At 37.6% G+C, this 19124-nt stretch overlaps 1 protein-coding gene across 1 annotated transcript in view; it reads right to left on the bottom strand.

Moving 5' to 3' along the window:
- Window positions 1–13605, bottom strand: part of LOC122709490 (cytochrome P450 2C19-like) — a 35804-nt gene extending 22199 nt beyond the window's left edge. The window contains exons 1-5 of the mRNA XM_043926913.1: window positions 13383–13605; window positions 11696–11858; window positions 11372–11521; window positions 5260–5420; window positions 3928–4104 (exon numbers count right to left, since the gene is read on the bottom strand). Coding sequence (XP_043782848.1) covers window positions 3928–4104; window positions 5260–5420; window positions 11372–11521; window positions 11696–11858; window positions 13383–13550 — 819 coding nt within the window. The 5' untranslated portion in view covers window positions 13551–13605. The remainder of the gene's footprint in view (window positions 1–3927; window positions 4105–5259; window positions 5421–11371; window positions 11522–11695; window positions 11859–13382) is intronic.
- Window positions 13606–19124: the final 5519 nt, after the last annotated feature.

Raw genomic sequence — 19124 nt, 5'->3', positions numbered from 1 at the left:
CAGTTCTAACTATTGCTTCCTGACATGCATACAGATTTCTCAAGAGGCAGGTCAGGTGATCTGGTATTTCCATTTCTTTCAGAATTTTCCACAGTTTATTGTGATCCACACAGTCAAAAGCTTTAGCATAGTCAATAAAGCAGAAACAGAAGTTTTTCTGGAACTCTCTTGCTTTTTTTTGATGATCCACCGAATGTTGGCAATTTGATCTCAGGTTCCTCTGCCTTTTCTAGTTCCAACTTGGACAGCTGGAAGTTCACGGTTCATGTATTGCTGATGCCTGGCTTGGAGAATTTTGAGCATTACTAGAGTATGAGATGAGTTCAATTGTGTGGTAGTTTAACATTCTTTGGCATTGCCTTTCCTTGGGATTGGAGTGAAAACTGACCTTTTCCAGTCCGGTGGTCATTGCTGAGTTTTCAAATTTGCTAACATATTGAGTGCAGCACTTTCACAGCATCATCTTTTAGGATATGAAATAGCTCAACTGGAATTCCATCACCAGTGGCTAGTTTTGGAATTCCAAAAACAAGACTCAGATCATGAACTCCTTATTGCCAAATTCAGACTTAAATTGAAGAAAGTGGGGAAAACCACTTGACTATTCAGGTATGACCTAAATAAAATCCCTTATGATTATACAGTGGAAGTGAGAAATAGATTTAAGGGACTAGAACTGATAGAGTGCCTGATGAACTATGGATGGAGATTCGTGACATTGTATAGGAGACAGGGATCAAGACCATCCCCAAGAAAAAGAAATGCAAAAAAGCAAATGGCTGTCTGAGGAGGCCTTACAAATAGAGGTGAAAGGAAGAGAAGTGAAAAGCAAAGGAGAAAAAGAAAGAAATACCCATTTGAATGCAGAATTCCAAAGAATAGCATGGAGATATAAGAAAGCCTTCCTCAGCGATCAATGCAAAGAAATAGAGGAAAACAATAGAATGGGAAAGGCTAGTGTTCTCGTCAAGAAAATTAGAGATACCAAGGGAACATTTCATGCAAAGATGGGCTCAAAAAAGGACAGAAATGGTAGGGACCTAACAGAAGCAGAAGATATTAAGAAGAGGTGGCAAGAATACATAGAACTAAACAAAAAAGATCTTCATGATCTAGATAACAACCCATAAACATCCTACAAAAATATGTTCAACATCATCATTCATTCAGTTCAGTTCAGTTCAGTCGCTCAGTCATGTCTGACTCTTTGCGACCCCATGAATCGCAGCACGCCAGGCCTCCCTGTCCATCACCAACTCCTGGAGTCTACCCAAACCCATGCCCATCGAGTCGGTGATGCCATCCAGCCATCTCATCCTCTGCCATCCCCTTCTCCTCCTGCCCCCATCCCTCCCAGCATCAAGGTCTTTTCCAATGAGTCAACTCCTCAAATGAGGTGGCCAAAGTATTGGAGTTTCAGCTTCAGCATCAGTCCTTCCAATGAACACCCAGGACTGATCTCCTTTAGGATGGACTGGTTGGATCTCCTTGCAGTCCAAGGGACTCTCAAGAGTCTTCTCCAACGCCATACATAGTTCAAAAGCATCCATTTTTTGGCATTCAGCTTTCTTCACAGTCCAACTCTCACATCCATACATGACCACTGGAAAAACCATAGCCTTGACCAGATGGACCTTTGTTGGCAAAGTAATGGCTCTGCTTTTTAATATGCTATCTAAGTTGGTCATAACTTTCCTTCCAAAGAGTAAGCGTTTTTTAATTTCATGGCTGCAGTCACCATCTGCAGTGATTTTGGAGCCCCCCAAAAATAAAGTCTGACACTGTTTCCACTGTCTCCCAATCTATTTCCCTTGAGGTGATGGGACCTCATCATTCATTAGGGAAATGTAAATTAAAGCTACAATGAGAAACCATTCATATTAACTAGGCAAGTTTTAATAGTGACAAGAAATTGTAAATTAAGTACTGGCAATTATGTCAGAAAACAGAGACCTTTAATTGCCAGTGGGAATATAAATACTGCAGTCACTGTGAAAAAGTTTGGCTGTTCCTCAAAATATTAGACATAAAATTACCACATCTCATCACTTCCACTCCATGAAGAAACAACAATACATGAATGAATAAAAATTATCATATGTACATAAAATAAAAAATTATGCAGCCATAAAAGAGAAAAACAAAGTACTGATACATACTATAAGTTAGATAAACCTCCAAAACATACTAGGTGAAAGAAGTTAGAGACAAAAGTGGCAATACTGTGAGTTCTGTTATACACTATATCCATAACAAGAAAATTCATAGACTCAAAACATAGACTACAGGTTGACATATGATGGGGTGGAGGGAATGGACAGTGATGATTTAATGGATATGATATGCTTCTGTAAAGTGATGAAAAAATATTTTAATGAATGAGTTAATTGTAACACAATAATGTGAATGCACTAAGTATCAATAAAGTGTACAATTTAAAATGGTTAATTATATGGATGCAAATTTCACCTCAATTTAAAAATGGCATTACTTCAAAAGTTGATCTACATATTTCCTGCAATCCATATCAAAATCACCACTGATTTCTTTGCATAAATTGGTAAGTTTATCCCAAAATGCATCTGGAAATTCAAGAGACACACAAAAGCCAAAGCAATCTTAAAAATGAAAAAATTAAAGGACTCACACTTCTCAACTTCGAAACTAACTATTGTTTTTCAGTTGCTAACTTGTGTCCAACTCTTTGCGACCCCATGGACTGTAGCAGGCAAGGCTCCTCTGTCCTCCACTACCTCCCAAAGTTTCCTCAAATTAATGTCTATTAAGTCGGTGATGCTATGTACCCATCTCATCTTGTGCCATCCCCTTCTCCTTTTGCCTTCAATCCTTCCCAGCACCAGGGTCTTTTCCAATGAGTCAGTGCTTCATATTAGGTGGCCAAAATATTGGAGTTTCAGCCTCAGCATCAGTCCTTCCAATGATTATTCAGGGTTGATTTTCTTTAGGATTGACTGATTTGCTATCCTTACAATCTAAGGGACTCTCAAGTTCTCGAGCACCACAATTTGAAAGCATCAATTCTTTGGCACTCAGCCTTTTTTATGGTCCAACTCTCATATCCATACATGACTACTGGAAAAATCATAGCTTTAACTATATGGACCTATGCTGGCAAAGAGATGTCTCTGATTTAAAAAAGAAAAAATAAAGAAAACAATCAGTAATTAAAATGATCAGATGAAAGTGTAAGGGCTGATATTCAGATTATTGGAAAAGATGTCAAATTACACAAATAAACCCTCATATTTTGGGTCAGTTGATTTTTGACAAAGACGCTGAGATGATTCATGTGGGGAAAATAGTCTTCAACACATGATGCACAATTCATGCTCACAAAGACATGTAACTCCAACTCCATATCTCTGCCAATTCATTTTACTTCACACAAAATTAAGGCTTCTCTTCCACCCACCTACTCTTTCCCATCACGGGCCAATATATATGGCATTATATATACAGCATTCACCCATCTGAAATTCCCTACCTTGCCCTTCAGTGCTAATATATTCAGATTTATTTCCAACCACCTGACATGCAAAAAGTTCAGCTAGATTAAGCCATTCTTTTCCATTTCCTCATACAGTGTGTGCAACGATCATGTCCATCATCATATCATACCACGATATTTGTATTTTCTAACTTGTTTCTAAATGTTTCCATTTCACCTGCCTGTCATTCTGTCTTTCCATAGGTATATTATTAGTATGTGAAGAGTAGAATCAATAAATTCAACTGATTAAACAGTTAAATGTTATATCTTCCACAATAGATTCTTACTATAGATTTATGCACAATTCAAATACTTGTCAGCATAGAATGTCAAACCACTGAACTATCTCCAATAAATTCAATGAACCCCCAAACTGCATAAGCAATCAAGTTATTGAGTTGTCATTAACATTTTACCTGCTCCATCTTGATTAGGAAACAATCAATAAAATCCCGAGGATTGTTAATGTCCAGGGATGTTTGGTGTTCTCTTGTTTTCTCAAAAATATAACTCTTTAAATTAGCACAGTTTTTAAGGAATTTGTTATGGCTCCCTGGGAAATAATCAATGAGAACAGGGAAAGTATTGCAGACCTACAAAAGAAAACAATAGTTTATTAAATAGAGAACACTTTATGAAAATTTATATACTATATGCCCATCCTTGGTGAGCAGCCATGTTAAAATAGTAATATAACATGGTCTCTGTATTGAAGGAAATATTTATTTCACAATACACAGTATCTATGTTGATAGATGTACTTGAGGAAGAAAATTCAACCCAGGGATGACAGATGATAATCATTTCCTATATTCACACATCATGTTTATAGTATAAAATTATCCTTATATCAATTATCTTATTATTTTTTTACAACAAGTTTTCCCTACAATCATGAAATAAGGGATGGATTTACATTTTATAGATGACAATAGAGGTTAAGAGAATTTGGATAACTTGATATAAACAGAGCTGATTCCTGGTGTTTCTATTTCTGTTTAGTAGCCTCAAACATAAAATCAGTGTTTTAGAACCTAGAAGGTTCACAAGACACCATGAAACACAACTCAACATTTTATGGATAAAGTAACTGGGAACCAGAGCAATTAAGTGACCTTTATGAGGTCACACCATTTTCTTTTAGGCAGAGGGCAGAACATGTCAGTTTAGCACAGGGTACACCTGTGAGGTTTGTTTATGGTTCCTACACCAAGGAAACAATCATTTTGTCATCCCCAAAGCAATTATTTTGTCAGTCAGGATGCCAACTGAAGTATCAAACTCTCCTATCCTAGTCAACGTCCACTGGCAGCACTCTCCACCTTAAAGGAGATCTTCTCTTCCTTCCCCAAAGCAGATATTTCTGCCAATTAATACACTGAAGTAGTAACTAAGTGGAGACTGAATGACTAGCCTTGTGGGCAATGGAATCCTTTCCAGAAGGGTCTGGAGGTCCTTCTACTGCTGTGGGCATGCTTTGGAGAAGTCACCGAAGTAGTTTATGGAAAAACCACTGAAAGGAGTCAACAGGACTGAATTGCAGTTCTGTATTATTCTGGGCATGTATTTTCCTGTCTGCTCTTAAAGGGCTCAGCCATCTACCCCAGATGAGCACTCCACGATGCTAAGCTCTGGGCAGGACTGTGCTCTTCATACATTCACCTCACAGCTTTGTGCAAAGAGAGATCTGGACCTCACACAGAAGAGGGCAGAAATGATTCCTCGAGAAGAAAGGAACTTAGCCTCACCTGCAGCCATGGAGAGCTTAGAATTCTGGCGTTTTCATTAAACATTTTCATCATATCTAGAAAAAACTGATCTTTATACTCAAAACGGTTCTGGAAAATAATGGAGCAGATCACATTGCAGGGAGCACAGCCCAGGATGAAAGTGGGATCACAGGGCAACCCTAAAGAATAACAATTTAAACACATCATTAAAGCATACATGTGAAAAACATTTTGCCTTTGAGGCAACAGGTAAAGGTTATGTTAGAAAGTTTGTCAGTATTTCTGCTACAAATTCCCTTAACAGCACAATATTCAACATGCATAAAATTAACACATCACTTTCATCTTGATCTGAATAGCTAGTTAAATAACGTTTTTTAAAAAATATTAAAATCATATCCACTGACAATACTTGCGCTCTCTTCACTCAGTGTTCCTTTGTCCAAGGGATAAAGAAGAAAATATTTAAAACTACTATTTTCAAGAGAAATAGGAGAGACTATAAGTGCATCCCTTGGGTGGTTTACAATCCCCCTGGACTGGCAAGATGCAGAACTGGCAGAGAACAGCAGGGGGCACACCATGCAATACAAACACTAAATCTGAATACAAGCAATTGTTGGGAAAAGGACTATGGAAGCTCAAAAAAGGAAAAGGGCTATTCTCTCGAAACATCCCACCCTCGCCTTCTTCCACAGAGTTCAAAAGTCTGTTCTGTACATCTGTGTCTCTTTTTCTGTTTTGCATATAGGGTTATCATTACCATCTTTCTAAATTCCATATATATGTGTTAGTATGCTGTAATGTTCTTTATCTTTCTGGCTTACTTCACTCTGTATAATGGGCTCCAGTTTCATCCATCTCATTAGAACTGATTCAAATGAATTCTTTTTAATAGCTGAGTAATATTCCATGGTGTATATGTACCACTGCAATGTTGTGAAGTAATTAGCCTCCAACTAATAAAAATAAATGAAAAAAAAAAAAAGGAAAAGGGCAACTTTCAATTAGTTGTAAGAAGTGGTTGTACTTGACATGGTCTTGAGTAATTATATTTTGTAGTATTTGTGTGGTACCTCAGCATTTTCAAAGCCCCTTCAGTTAAACTCACTGAATATATTTCACACTATTGTTGTTAGGTATTACTATGCCCATTTTAAAGAATAAGAGGACAAGGTCCTGGAAGCAGGAGAGATTCAGCCAGAGTCACATGGTAAGATAGGGGCAACACTGGGACTCAAACCTGGGGTTTTGGAGTACAAGTTCAATGGGCCATGCAATGCTCCCACTGCTTTCTAATCCTATCATTCTTTGCCTTTAAATTAGAATTTAAGAGCAAAGCCATGAAGCAAAATGAAAATGCAATTTAAAAATCGTGGGTACAAAAATAGAATCACAGACATAGAAAACAAACTGGTGGTTGCCAGTGGGGAGGGGTTTGATGGAGGGGTGGAGTGGAGTGGAAAGTTGGGGTTAGAAGATGTTAAGAGTTATGTATAAAGTGGGTAAACAACAAGGTCCTACTGTACAGCATGGAGAACTATATTTGTTATCCTATGGTAAACCATAATGGAAAAAATATTTTAAACAGAATGTATATATATATACATATATATGTATATATATATATGTATAACTAAACCACTTTGCTTTACAGCAGAAATTAACACAACATTGTAAATCAACTACACTTCAATGAAGGAAATTGATTAAAAAATAATTTTAAAAATTTTAAAAGATGGAATTTTCATATAATTTAATTACTCACATTGTCAATGCTGATTATCATCCATCTGAAAATTCTGTAGAAAATTAAACACTGGGGACTTTCCAGTGGTGGTCCGGTGGTTAAGAATTTACCTTCCAATGCAGGGGACGTGGGATCTATTAGAGAACTAAGATTCCACATACCACAAGGCAACTAAGCCTGTGAATCTCAACCAGGGAGCCCACGTGCTGCAAACTACAGAGTCCACAGGCCACAACTAGAGAGAAACCCACATACTGCAATCAAGATCCAGGATGCCACAACTAAAATTCAGTGCAGCCAAAACTAAATAAATATAAAGAAAAAAGAGGAGAAAGCCAGAGAACAATCAGCTGCAATCTCAGGGTATCAGTTATATGAATGAATTATATTCATATAAAGAATTTTTCTGAATTTTTTCAAGTCATGGAAAATCTGTACTAGATAATGTACAATGTTGCTTAGAACTTCAAGATAAAGCTATTTAAAAGGGAGACAATATGATAAATAGATACACTGGAATTTTATTCAGCCATAAAAATGAAAGATTGTATCATATGCTACAACATGAATGAAAAGTGAACACACTGTACTAAGTGAAAATAACTGATTACAGAAGAACAAATGTTGCATGATTCCACTTATATATGTATGTATATATGTATACATGTGTGTGTATATATATATATATATATATATATATATATATATATATACATATATATAGTAGTCAAACTCATAGAAACAGAAAACAGAATGCTAGTTGCCAGAGTCTGGGGGAAGAGGAAATGAAGATGACTCCAGTAGGCCTCTACCCTTGAGTAACTCATGCAAAGAATGAGATCTAGAAACCTCATTGTGTCCCTAGGGAGCTCATGTAAGAGTATCAACAAATGCTGGTTTCTTTGTTGGTGTTGTGTTGTTTTTTTAAGGTATAGAAGGTTCCAGGAAGAGATTTTTCTCAAAAGCCAGTTCAAACCAGGTTGGGCCCAACCACAAGACTGGAGACTGAGCACACAAACCAAAAACTGTCCAAAAGCTACCTTTGCTTCATGTGAATGCGAACATCTCCTCTGCAGTCAGAGATTAAGGCCCATTAACATAACACAAGATGTATGAAGAAGCATGTTTCCACACTGGGCGTCTGTGAAATTATGACCACCTTTATATGTAATGACAAAACTTTCCTGCTAATATTCATCCCCTGCCCTGATAAAAAGACAAAGCTTTCCTTGTTCAGGAAGCCAGAAAAATGATTCCCTTTACTAGATGCAAATAAACACTTCAATTTGTATGGCAATTAATTACTCTTGGAGTTGTCTCTGATTAAACACTCACTGAGAAGTGAACTCCTTTTGGTATGGTAACAGAGAGTCATAGTTCAAAGAGTACAGAGTATCAGGCATGTGAGATGGCAATTACTCCTGGAGTTGTCTCTTATTAAACACTCACTGAGAAGTGAACTCCTTTTGGTATGGTAACAGAGAGTCATAGTTCAAAGAGTACAGAGTATCAGGCATGTGAGATGAAAAGTTCTAGAGACCTGCTGTATGACAATATGATTATAGTTAACAAACTCAGTGCTGTAAGCAAGTATTCACTGAACAATTTGCTAAGATGGTAAGATTTCATGTTAGGTGGGTTTTTTTTTTTTTTTTACTATAAATTTTTGAAAGATTTTGGAAGAATTGGTAGGACATAGATAAAAGAAACATGTATTTTGGGCTTCTGTGCCAGGTTCCAGGGTCCTAAGTCTGAAAAAAAAACATTTACTTTAGCTAGACTGGCAGAGGTAATTTGGAAAACAGGTAATTTGGGGGTGGGTATTTCTTTGTCTATATGTGAGTCACAGGTTAAATCTGATTTGCTGACTTTTGTTTCACTTAATACAGGATAAAGAATTTTATTTTATTTTTATTTTTTGGTTTATTAGAGTAGTTTTATTGCTGTCAACCAAAGAACTAAAAAACTAGGTATAAAGAACCAAAAGAAAGAAAAGTTCAATCACAAAAGAAAAGAACACATGAGCAATTAGGTGTGGGTTGCTCCTAGATAGAGAAACTCAATCAGTAAAGATGTAAGTTTTCTTCCAGATTAATTATTATAATTATCTGCAATCACGATTCCACTGTAAGGGTGTGACTCAATTAATTTATTTGAAAAACAAGAAAATAGGACAACTTTACAACTATAGTTCAGTGGATCTTCCCATCAGTTAGGAAAAAAAAAAAGAACAAATAAGCTCTGTTTATTGTAGGAAGGAACAAGAATAAACACATACATGAACAAACATAAAAGAAATCTGGCAATAACTTCATAAATGATAAAATTCTAATTGAAAACTAGTAAAAAGCTATTCAAACAAGTTATACCCTCCCTCCATATTACAAACACACACTCACATGCTCTAGTTTAACTAAAGGTGTAAATTTAAAGTATAGAACCATAAAAATTTAGGAAACATTTAAGAGACTATTTTCATCATCTTGGTGTAGGGAGGGTCTAGATTAAGAAAAAAGCTTTGAACAAACATCATAAGGGAAAGAACAGATATATTTGTTTACATAAAACATAATAATAGAAGTTACTACACAGCAAAAGTCACCATAAACGAAGATTGAAAATTCATTTGACAAGTGAATACATACTTTTCCTCAGTAATCCAAGAACTGCAATTTTAAACTGCTAGTCAAATTGAGAATGATTGAAAGGCCTATTGAGAAGGAAGCTCCAAACACTGGACAGAGATAAGTATATTTCTGATGGGCAATTTGGTAAAGGACCTTAAATTATAGTGAAGTGAAAGTCACTCAGCCATGTCCAACTCTTTGTGACCCCATGGGCTATACAGCCCATGGAATTCTTTAGGCCAGAATACTGGACTGGGTATCCTTACCCTTCTCCAAGAGATCTTCCCAGTCCAGGGACTGAACCCAGGTCTCCTGCATCGCAGGCAGATTAAGTGCACATCAATTTCGACTCACCAAATTTACTTCTAGAAATTTATTAAATGGACATACTTTGACAAGTACAAAAAGATAATATATGTTTGATCCTTTGAGCATAGTAGTAATAACTTGGAAACAACCTGAATGATCAACAGTGGTGGATTATTCATGAAAAAAAAAAAAAAAAGCAAAACCATGCAGGAAAATATTTATTATACAGTCATTAAATATTCTGAATTATGACTAAAAGTAATAAACAGATGTTCATAAGACATAAAGTAATATAAAGTGGGTTACTATATTCAGTTGGTGTCTACACTATGGAGTATAATCCCAAAATATTTAAAACAGCAGAATTTGGGACTTCCAAGTTGGTCCAGTGGCTAAGACTCCATGTTCCCAATGCAGGGGGCCTGGGTTCAATTCTTGGTCAGGGAACTAGATCCCAAATACCGTATCTAAGACCCAGTGCAGCCAAATAAATAAATAAATATCAAAAAAATAAATAGTGGAATTTGTAATATAAGCTGAAAATTAGAGTCATTGCAACAAACACTTTATAGGTGATTACACCTGGTACTGCAAGGTAAATAATTACCATACATTTGTTACAAAGTCCAATAACAGTGGGGCAAAGTTTGAAAATTGAAAAGAGAGCCAAATTTGGCTTAGAGAAGACAGGGTAAGCAGGTGTTGAAATGTTGAAATCTAGTTAAATAAAACATTTTGTAACTTACGACATAGCAAATATTTATTCAAGATATATAAATCAATACAGTGAGTATTATGCAACAGAAAATAATGAGTGCTGCTATTTTAAAATCGTGTTGATTTTTAGAAAAATCATAATTGATGAGAACTGCAATAAGATATCCCTAAACGATTAAAATCATATGGCATTACTATTGGCCAGAATTGTAGGTTTGGCCCCTGGAAGTACTCTCAGACAAATCTGTGAGGATGAACACATAAATATAGTTTAATTAAGTGGATGTACATGATACTAGTTTCACGCTCCATAAGGGTATGAGGAGGTCATTCCCACCCTGTCCAGTTAACAACTATTCCCTGCTGAAATGCTCTGAAATAGACCATCCATATTTACGCCATGAGAAAAATATTCTTTTCTCACTTTTTCAGGAAATGATTCAGAAATATTCGTTGGTATTTCTGATGTGAAAACAAGGTTCAGAGAAAGTATGATAAGTGATATTTAAATCCACACTGTGTGCACAACCATGGGTGTACACCAAACGATCAGCATGGCTACGCAAAAGCTCCCTCGGCTCCCTCTTCTTCACAGCCTCCCAATTCGAAGGAAGGGCTGGCAATCATGGTCCATAGGAACAATGTGGCCACTCCGGAAATGTTTCCAAGGGCGTCACTGGAGAAGCAGTTCCTTAAGGTCAGAGTTCTAGAGCATAGACTCACCCACCATTGGTTTTTCTCAACTCCTCCACAAGGCAACGCGCTTCCTCTTGAACTCGGTCCTCAATGCTCCTCTTCCCCATCCCCAAATTCCGCAGGGTCATGAGGGAGAAGCGCCGGGTCTCCTTCCATCTCTTGCCATTGCTGAAAAGGATTCCTACCAGGAGAACAGAAACTATTAACAGGAGGGAGGCCCGAGGCAAGGAGGAGTGAGCTTACAGTTGGCAGCCCTTCTGGTGGATCCAGCTCTGCTGGAGGGCTCTTCAAATCCCTCTTTTTCATCCTCCTCATCCCCATTTTGAATGTAGAGCATGCGCACATGGACACCTACCATGTCCTTTTCTAACTTTTTCATTCACTGGGAGGCGGCCTCTTCCAGAAAACTCCTCTCCTAGATCAATCAGAGCTTCCTTCATTGCTTCATACCCATGCAAGACCACCATGGGCTTCATGCCAAAATACAGAGTGAACACAGGGCCGTAGACTTTTGAGAGCTGGGAATGGAGATGCATGTAATAGCAAAAGAAGTCAATATTTGATAATACATTATGCCTGATGCAGAACGTGTTATCATCCTACAGTTATGTGTTTCTTCTGCCACATACAGCCTAAATATTCCTGAATTCAATACCTAAACATGATGGTGATTGTTATAGCTTCCACTAATGGATGAACTGCAATGCCAGGCAATGACCAAAGTAATTGGTACACAATCACAACTAATCCTCATATCAACACCTTCAGCAAGTTTATTTGCTCCACTTATAAATAAGGAAACCATGGTCAAGGAATTCCATTTCATGCCAGTGTCCCAGAGTTACTATATATAGAGGATTGAAATTTGAATCTCTCCTTGTTCAACTTCTGATCCTTGAATGATATATGATTCCTCAAAGCCCACCTTTAAACCAACACCCAGCTGACTGCTTCAGAGTTACATGTAGAGTTCTTCCCATGAGAAGTCTCATTCTCCAGTCCTGTGATGAATGCTATGATTATTGTTTGAAGGATAGTTGACTTATAGTACTGTTACAAAACTACAGTACTAGTTTCAAGATTACAGCAAACTGATTCAGTTTTATATACATATATATGTATGTATATATACACATATATGTATGTATATATGTTTGTATATATACATATTGTACAATGTGTATCACATGTGTATATATGATTCAGTTTTATATATATGTATACATACATACATGTATGTATATACATACATATGTATAATATATATAATACATAAATATAAAACATGTTACTTTTTCAAATTCTGTTCCATTATAGGCCATTGCAAATTGCTGAATATACACAATTCTATATTTTAAAAAATAAGATCAAATGGTTCTAACGCCCAGCCTTGTTTGAGATCCGCTGGTGTCACTAACACAGAAAGAGAGGACACATCATAGAGGCATTGCCAGGACATGCAGCATCTCATGGAAGAACATCATCTTCCATCCTGCAGCATTCACAGGATACAGACGGCAGCTTCCTGCAGAATCCAAATGAATGCTGCTGCCGCCAGTTGGACCCTGACTGACGACTTCTTTCTTTCACTCACTCATGCTGGTCTTGAACACAGAGCTATTTCCTTCATACCAAGCCCAATGTGCTTCTTCAGAAAAGTTCTGTTTTCATAGAATTGACCATCTGAACAAAATACACAGCTTATATAGTACACGTCTTCTGCAAGGAGATTTTTTTATTGCCAAACACTTCATTACCAATTTACCTTCAGCCCCAAATCACAGCAAATGGCTGTGATATAAAGAAGGGAAGCAATACTCTAGCTTTTGACACCTTATTATTTTGATTGCTCCATTCAAAGAGCAATGCTCTTCTACTCACAAAACACATTATTTTGTTTCTCTTATGGCAATGACAGAGCTAAAAAAAAAAAAAACCAAAATGGGAAATATCAAAGTTTATGTATATATATATAATTGTTTTAGTTTGGCTTAATTTACTCACTGTTTTCAGGACATTGGAGGAGCATAAAGTCTACTTACATTATTTAAGGATTTGCTGATGTTCTTAACATCTAACTGTAGGATGTTTCCAAGAATCGGGAGAGGAGTGGGGCCCGGCGGGAGCTTCCCTCTCCCAGAGCTCTGTTTCCAGAGTGAGAGGAGAAGCAGAGAGCAGAGGCAGAGCACCAGGGCCACAGCCAGATCCATTGACGCCGTCTCTTCTCACTCAGATGGCTGTCAGCATGAAGTCTAAAGATTTCATAATAATCCCTGGTAATTCACCCTTGGCCTCTCCCATATAAGCAGGCCAATCAGTTATATCCACTTTGCACTCTATTCTGAGTAGACTTTACCCCATTGATAAAAATCAAAATAAACTGTCCTTTACTCTTGTTTTCTCTGTGTCCAGTGACCACTCTGGAGATTCTGGTTTAATCACAGTAGATGGTGTTCCAGTTATAATTTTACAAAGTGTTTCCATTATGCAGCCAAGATTGAGAACTAGAGAAATAAAAGATCTAATGACAAAAAGGGTTTGAAATTCTGGATTTAAATCAATGACCAGCTGTGAATGTATCACTTTGAGGACAATCACTGTAATACATACCCTCTTTATTTGAAAAGAATGCTCTATCTAATGCTAGGTATTTTGTCCTTGAAAGTGAAAGACTTCGAAGTATTTGAATGCATTGTACTAACATTGCACTTGTGGCTGTTTAGTCACTAAGTTGTGTCCAACTCTTTGTGCCCCCATGTACTGTAGCCTGCCAGGCTTCTCTGTCCATGGGATTTCCCAGGTAAGAATGCTGAAGTGGGTTGCCATTTCCTTTTCCAGGGGATCTTCCTGATCCGAGGATCGAACCTGCCTCCCCTACATTGGCAGGTGGATTCTTTACCATGGAGCCACCACAGAAACCCACCATTACTGTTACCTATTCATAAGATAGTTATCATGACATATTTAAGAAAATCAAAATGGAGTAACTGTGGGCAGTCATTGTGGATGTGATTTCAGACACGTTCCTGCATCACTGACTACTTCAATTCTGAACTGTGTCAAACTCAAGTAGTCCACCAGCCATTTGCAAAATGATATATACTGGTAGCTATTAAATACAAGTTTATAGTTTCAAACTGCCTGCTTCACAACTATTTAATCACTTCAGACACAACCAACCTTTGCTTAACAAGCATCTTTACATCTTTCCATCTCCAATCCTAATTCTTTTCTTTTTCCTTGGCTTAAGACAACACTAATTTATTATCCTACAATTCTAGAGGTCACAAATCTGAAAATTAAGGTGTTGACAGGGCTGCATTCCTCCTGGAGGCTCTCAGGAGAATCCATTTCCTTGTCTTTTCCAGTTTCTAGAGGCCACCTGCATTCCTTAGCTCATACCACCTCCTGCATCGCCAAGGTCAGCAGCACAGCATCTTCATAGCTCTTTGATCCCCTTGACCGCCTCCTTCATGGACTCTTACAATTCCACTGGGCATACCAGGTAATCCAGGATGATTTTCTATTCTAAAGATCCTTACTTTTTAAAATTTTTAATTTTTTTGTACAATTATTAAAGGTTACTTTCCATTAACAATTACTACAAAATATTCAATCCTAATTTTTGACACAATTTGTAATTTTTGCCCTTATAAACTTCCTCATTTTGTAGTGTGGAAGAACACAGCTTAAGTACTTCCTGGATATGTGTCTTCTGAACAACAGTCCTGACAAATCCCAAATAAACACTTGATTTCAACCAGATCTCCATTCTGGAAATTCATGGTTAACAATAACATAATTCAAGCATCCTGAATGACTAAAGACATATAAAATAGTTGTCTAAGTAAATCAACATGACTTTTACCTGGAAATCCCAGGACTACACCAACAAAACAAACACTGGAAGGTAGAGATGGTAAATTTGTGTTTTTCAAATGAGGGAAAGGGAGATTCTGGGTAAAGAGGACAACCATCCAGTGTCACAAGGCTCATAATAAATAAAATTAGGATTTAAACTGAAATTTTCTGATGCCCATTGTGATGCTCTCTCATATATACCACAGCTGTCTCAGGAACAATTTTAGGAAAAAAACCACACAAAACCAAATACCCTAAAATGGTACTCTGAATATGCACCACGTTGACAGTTCACAAAACAACAGGCATCACAGTAAATGCATCTCCCCGGACTCCAAGGTGAAAAGGGTCATAGATTCTCAAGTGGAGAAATGTTAATAGCGTACTCTCCCCTCCTCATAAACAAAAAGATAAAACTTGCTCAGGCAGTAGACAGCCCTCAGATTGGGAGAAAATAATAGCAAATGAAGAAACAGACAAAGGATTAATCTCAAAAATATACAAGCAACTCCTGCAGCTCAATTCCAGAAAAATAAGTGACCCAATCAAAAAATGGGCCAAAGAACTAAACAGACATTTCTCCAAAGAAGACATACAGATGGCTAACAAACACATGAAAAGATACTCAACATCACTCATTATTAGAGAAATGCAAATCAAAACCACAATGAGGTACCATTACACGCCAGTCAGGATGGCTGCTATCCAAAAGTCTACAAGCAATAAATGCTGGAGAGGGTGTGGAGAAAAGGGAACCCTCTTACACTGCTGGTGGGAATGCAAACTAGTACAGCCGCTATGGAAAACAGTGTGGAGATTCCTTAAAAAACTGGAACTAGAACTGCCATATGACCCAGCAATCCCACTTCTGGGCATACACACTGAGGAAACCAGATCTGAAAAAGACACGTGCACCCCAATGTTCATCGCAGCACTGTTTATAATAGCCAGGACATAGAAGCAACCTAGATGCCCATCAGCAGACGAATGGATAAGGAAGCTGTGGTACATATACACCATGGAATATTACTCAGCCGTTAAAAAGAATTCATTTGAACCAGTCCTAATGAGATGGATGAAACTGGAGCCCCTTATACAGAGTGAAGTAAGCCAGAAAGATAAAGAACATTACAGCATACTAACACGTATATATGGAATTTAGAAAGATGGTAACGATAGCCCTATATGCAAAACAGAAAAAGAGACACAGAAATACAAAACAGACTTTTGGACTCTGTGGGAGAATGTGAGGGTGGGATATTTCAAAAGAACAGCATGTATACTATCTATGGTGAAACAGATCACCAGCCCAGGTGGGATGCATGAGACAAGTGCTCGGGCCTGGTGCACTGGGAAGACCTAGAGGAATCGGGTGGAGAGGGAGGTGGGAGGGGGGATCGGGATGGGGAATACGTGTAAATCTATGGCTGATTCATATCAATGTATGACAAAACCCACTGAAATGTTGTGAAGTAATTAGCCTCCAACTAATAAAAAAATTAAAAAAAATTAAAAAATAAAGCATGTAACCAGATGATTAAAAAAAAAAAAAAAAAAAAAGAGACTCTTTAGTTCTTCTTCACTTTCTGCCATAAAGGTGGTGTCATCTGCATACCTGAAGTTATTGATATTTCTCTTGATTCCGGCTTGTGCTTCCTCCAGCCTAGCGTTTCTCATGATGTACTCTGCACATAAGTTAAATAATCTGGGTGACAATATACAGCCTTGATGTACTCCTTTTCCTATTTGGAGCCAGTCTGTTGTTCCATGCCCAGTTCTAACTTGCTTCCTGACCTGCATACAAGTTTCTCAAGAGGCAGGTCAGATGGTCTGGTATTCCCATCTCTTTCAAAATTTTCCACAGTTTATTGTGATCCACACAGTCAAAGGCTTTGGCATAGTCAATAAAGCAGAAATAGATGTTTTCCTGGAATGCTCTTGCTTTTTCAATGATGCACTGGATGTTGGCAATTTGATCTCTGGTTCCTCTGCCTTTTCTAAAACCAGCTTGAACATCTGGAAGTTCATGGTTTATGCATTGCTGAATCCTGGCTTGGAGAATTTTGAGCATTGCTTTACTAGCGTGTGAGATGAGTGCAATTGTGTGGTAGTTTGAGCATTCTTTGGCATTGCCTTTCTTTGGGATTGGAATGAAAACTGACCTTTTCCAGTCCTGTGGCCACTGTGGAATTTTCCAAATTTGCTGGTATTTTGAGTGCAGCACTTTCACAGCATCATCTCTCAGGATTTGAAATAGCTCAACTGGAATTCCATCACCTCCACTAGCTTTGTTCATAGTGATGCTTTCTAAGGCCCACTTGGCTTCACATTCCAGAATGTCTGGCTCTAGGTGAGTGATCACACTATCATGATTATCTGGGTTGTGAAGATCTATTAATTAAATATAAAAACAAATGAAACTCTCCCAAGGAGAAATCTGGTAGATACTACTTTATTATGTGAAGAACGCCACATACCAATAATAGGGTGACATTATGTATCCCTAACTCCCAAATGAATTTCAGTGGAAGACACAAATGCATCTACGTAGCTGTCTAAGCAAATAGTAACTGAAATCTAATGTCTAGAAAATAATCACCTGCTGCAAAACTACTAAATTGAATTCTTCACAAACATAAATGTTGAAAGAAATACAAAGCAAAGAGAATTGATAACAGGAAACTAAAAAGAAAAAGTAACCAAATTATATGCTTGTCCTTAGGCTACACACTAAATTGCAAAGAAAAAAAGTTATAAAGTATATTTTAGGTAAATCATTTTTGAATTGAATCTTTAAATACAGGCTATACATTAGATAATATGATTGCATTCATGGTAACTCTTGAGTGTAAATATTATTGTTCTGTTTATAAAAATTATTGTTAATGAGACATATACACTAAAGTAGTGAGGTGTTAATGGGTAGATGGATAGATAGATAAACTGATATTAATGGAAGAAATTTTTACATACTGAGGTATGGGGAAGTCATTCTGGCTTATACTTCATTTAACCTGAATTTTATTTGAAGGAAAACAGCTTCTTTGTGGCCTATCAAACATACATTGTCCATCTGTTTAATCATTTTTTAAAAGGGTTGACTGACCAGAAATAAAGAATATTAAAAATACAGATTAAATGTTCTTGGGACATCAAAGCTGAAAAGACTCCCTTCCCAGGCATCAAGGCCATACTGACTTTGTAAACATGCTGATCTTTGGGGAAAAAAACGAAAACTTGAAGGAATGTTTTCCTGACTTGCTTGATGTACTTTGTTCTGACAAGATATAAAACTGTGCTGAAAATCATGCTTCTCCACAGCAGCTCTTCAGAGTGATCTGAGAGGCTGTCTCACAGGCTTACACCTAAATTTGGCTCAAATAAAACTCTCTTCTATTCCTAATATGGCTCATGATTTCACTGAGTTAGACATGATTGTGATCCATGTGGTCAGTTTGGTTAGTTTTTGGTGATTGTGGTTTCCATTCTATCTGCCCTTTGAGGGATGAGGATAAGAAGCTTGTGGAAGTTTCCTGATGCAAGGGATACCAGAGACTCCAGGGCAATCACGCAAGTCTGGCTTAGTCTCTTGTGGGGTCACTGCTCCTTTATCCTGGTGTGCACAAGGTTTTGTCATGCCCTCAAAGAGTCTGTTTCCCTGGGGGTTCTGTCCTTTTGCCAGATCCCCAGGTTGGGAAATCTGTTGTGGGCCCTAGAACTTTTGCAACAGTGTGAGAACTTCTTTGTTATAACTGTTCTGCACTCTGTGTGTTGTCTGCTCTCTGGCTCTATGGTGGGCCAATGGCAATCTCCTCCAAGAAGACTTATGCCACATGCTGCACCTCCCAGGTATGGTGCAGTCAGAGTCCTTGTCCCCACAGCAGGTCACTGTTGGCCCATGCCTCCACAGGAGACACTCAAAC

This window comes from Cervus elaphus, chromosome 15 (genome assembly GCF_910594005.1).
Source record: "Cervus elaphus chromosome 15, mCerEla1.1, whole genome shotgun sequence".
NCBI classification, from domain to species: domain Eukaryota; kingdom Metazoa; phylum Chordata; class Mammalia; order Artiodactyla; family Cervidae; genus Cervus; species Cervus elaphus.
Note: the sequence above shows the minus strand (reverse complement) of the source record. Positions and strands in the feature narration are given on the sequence as shown.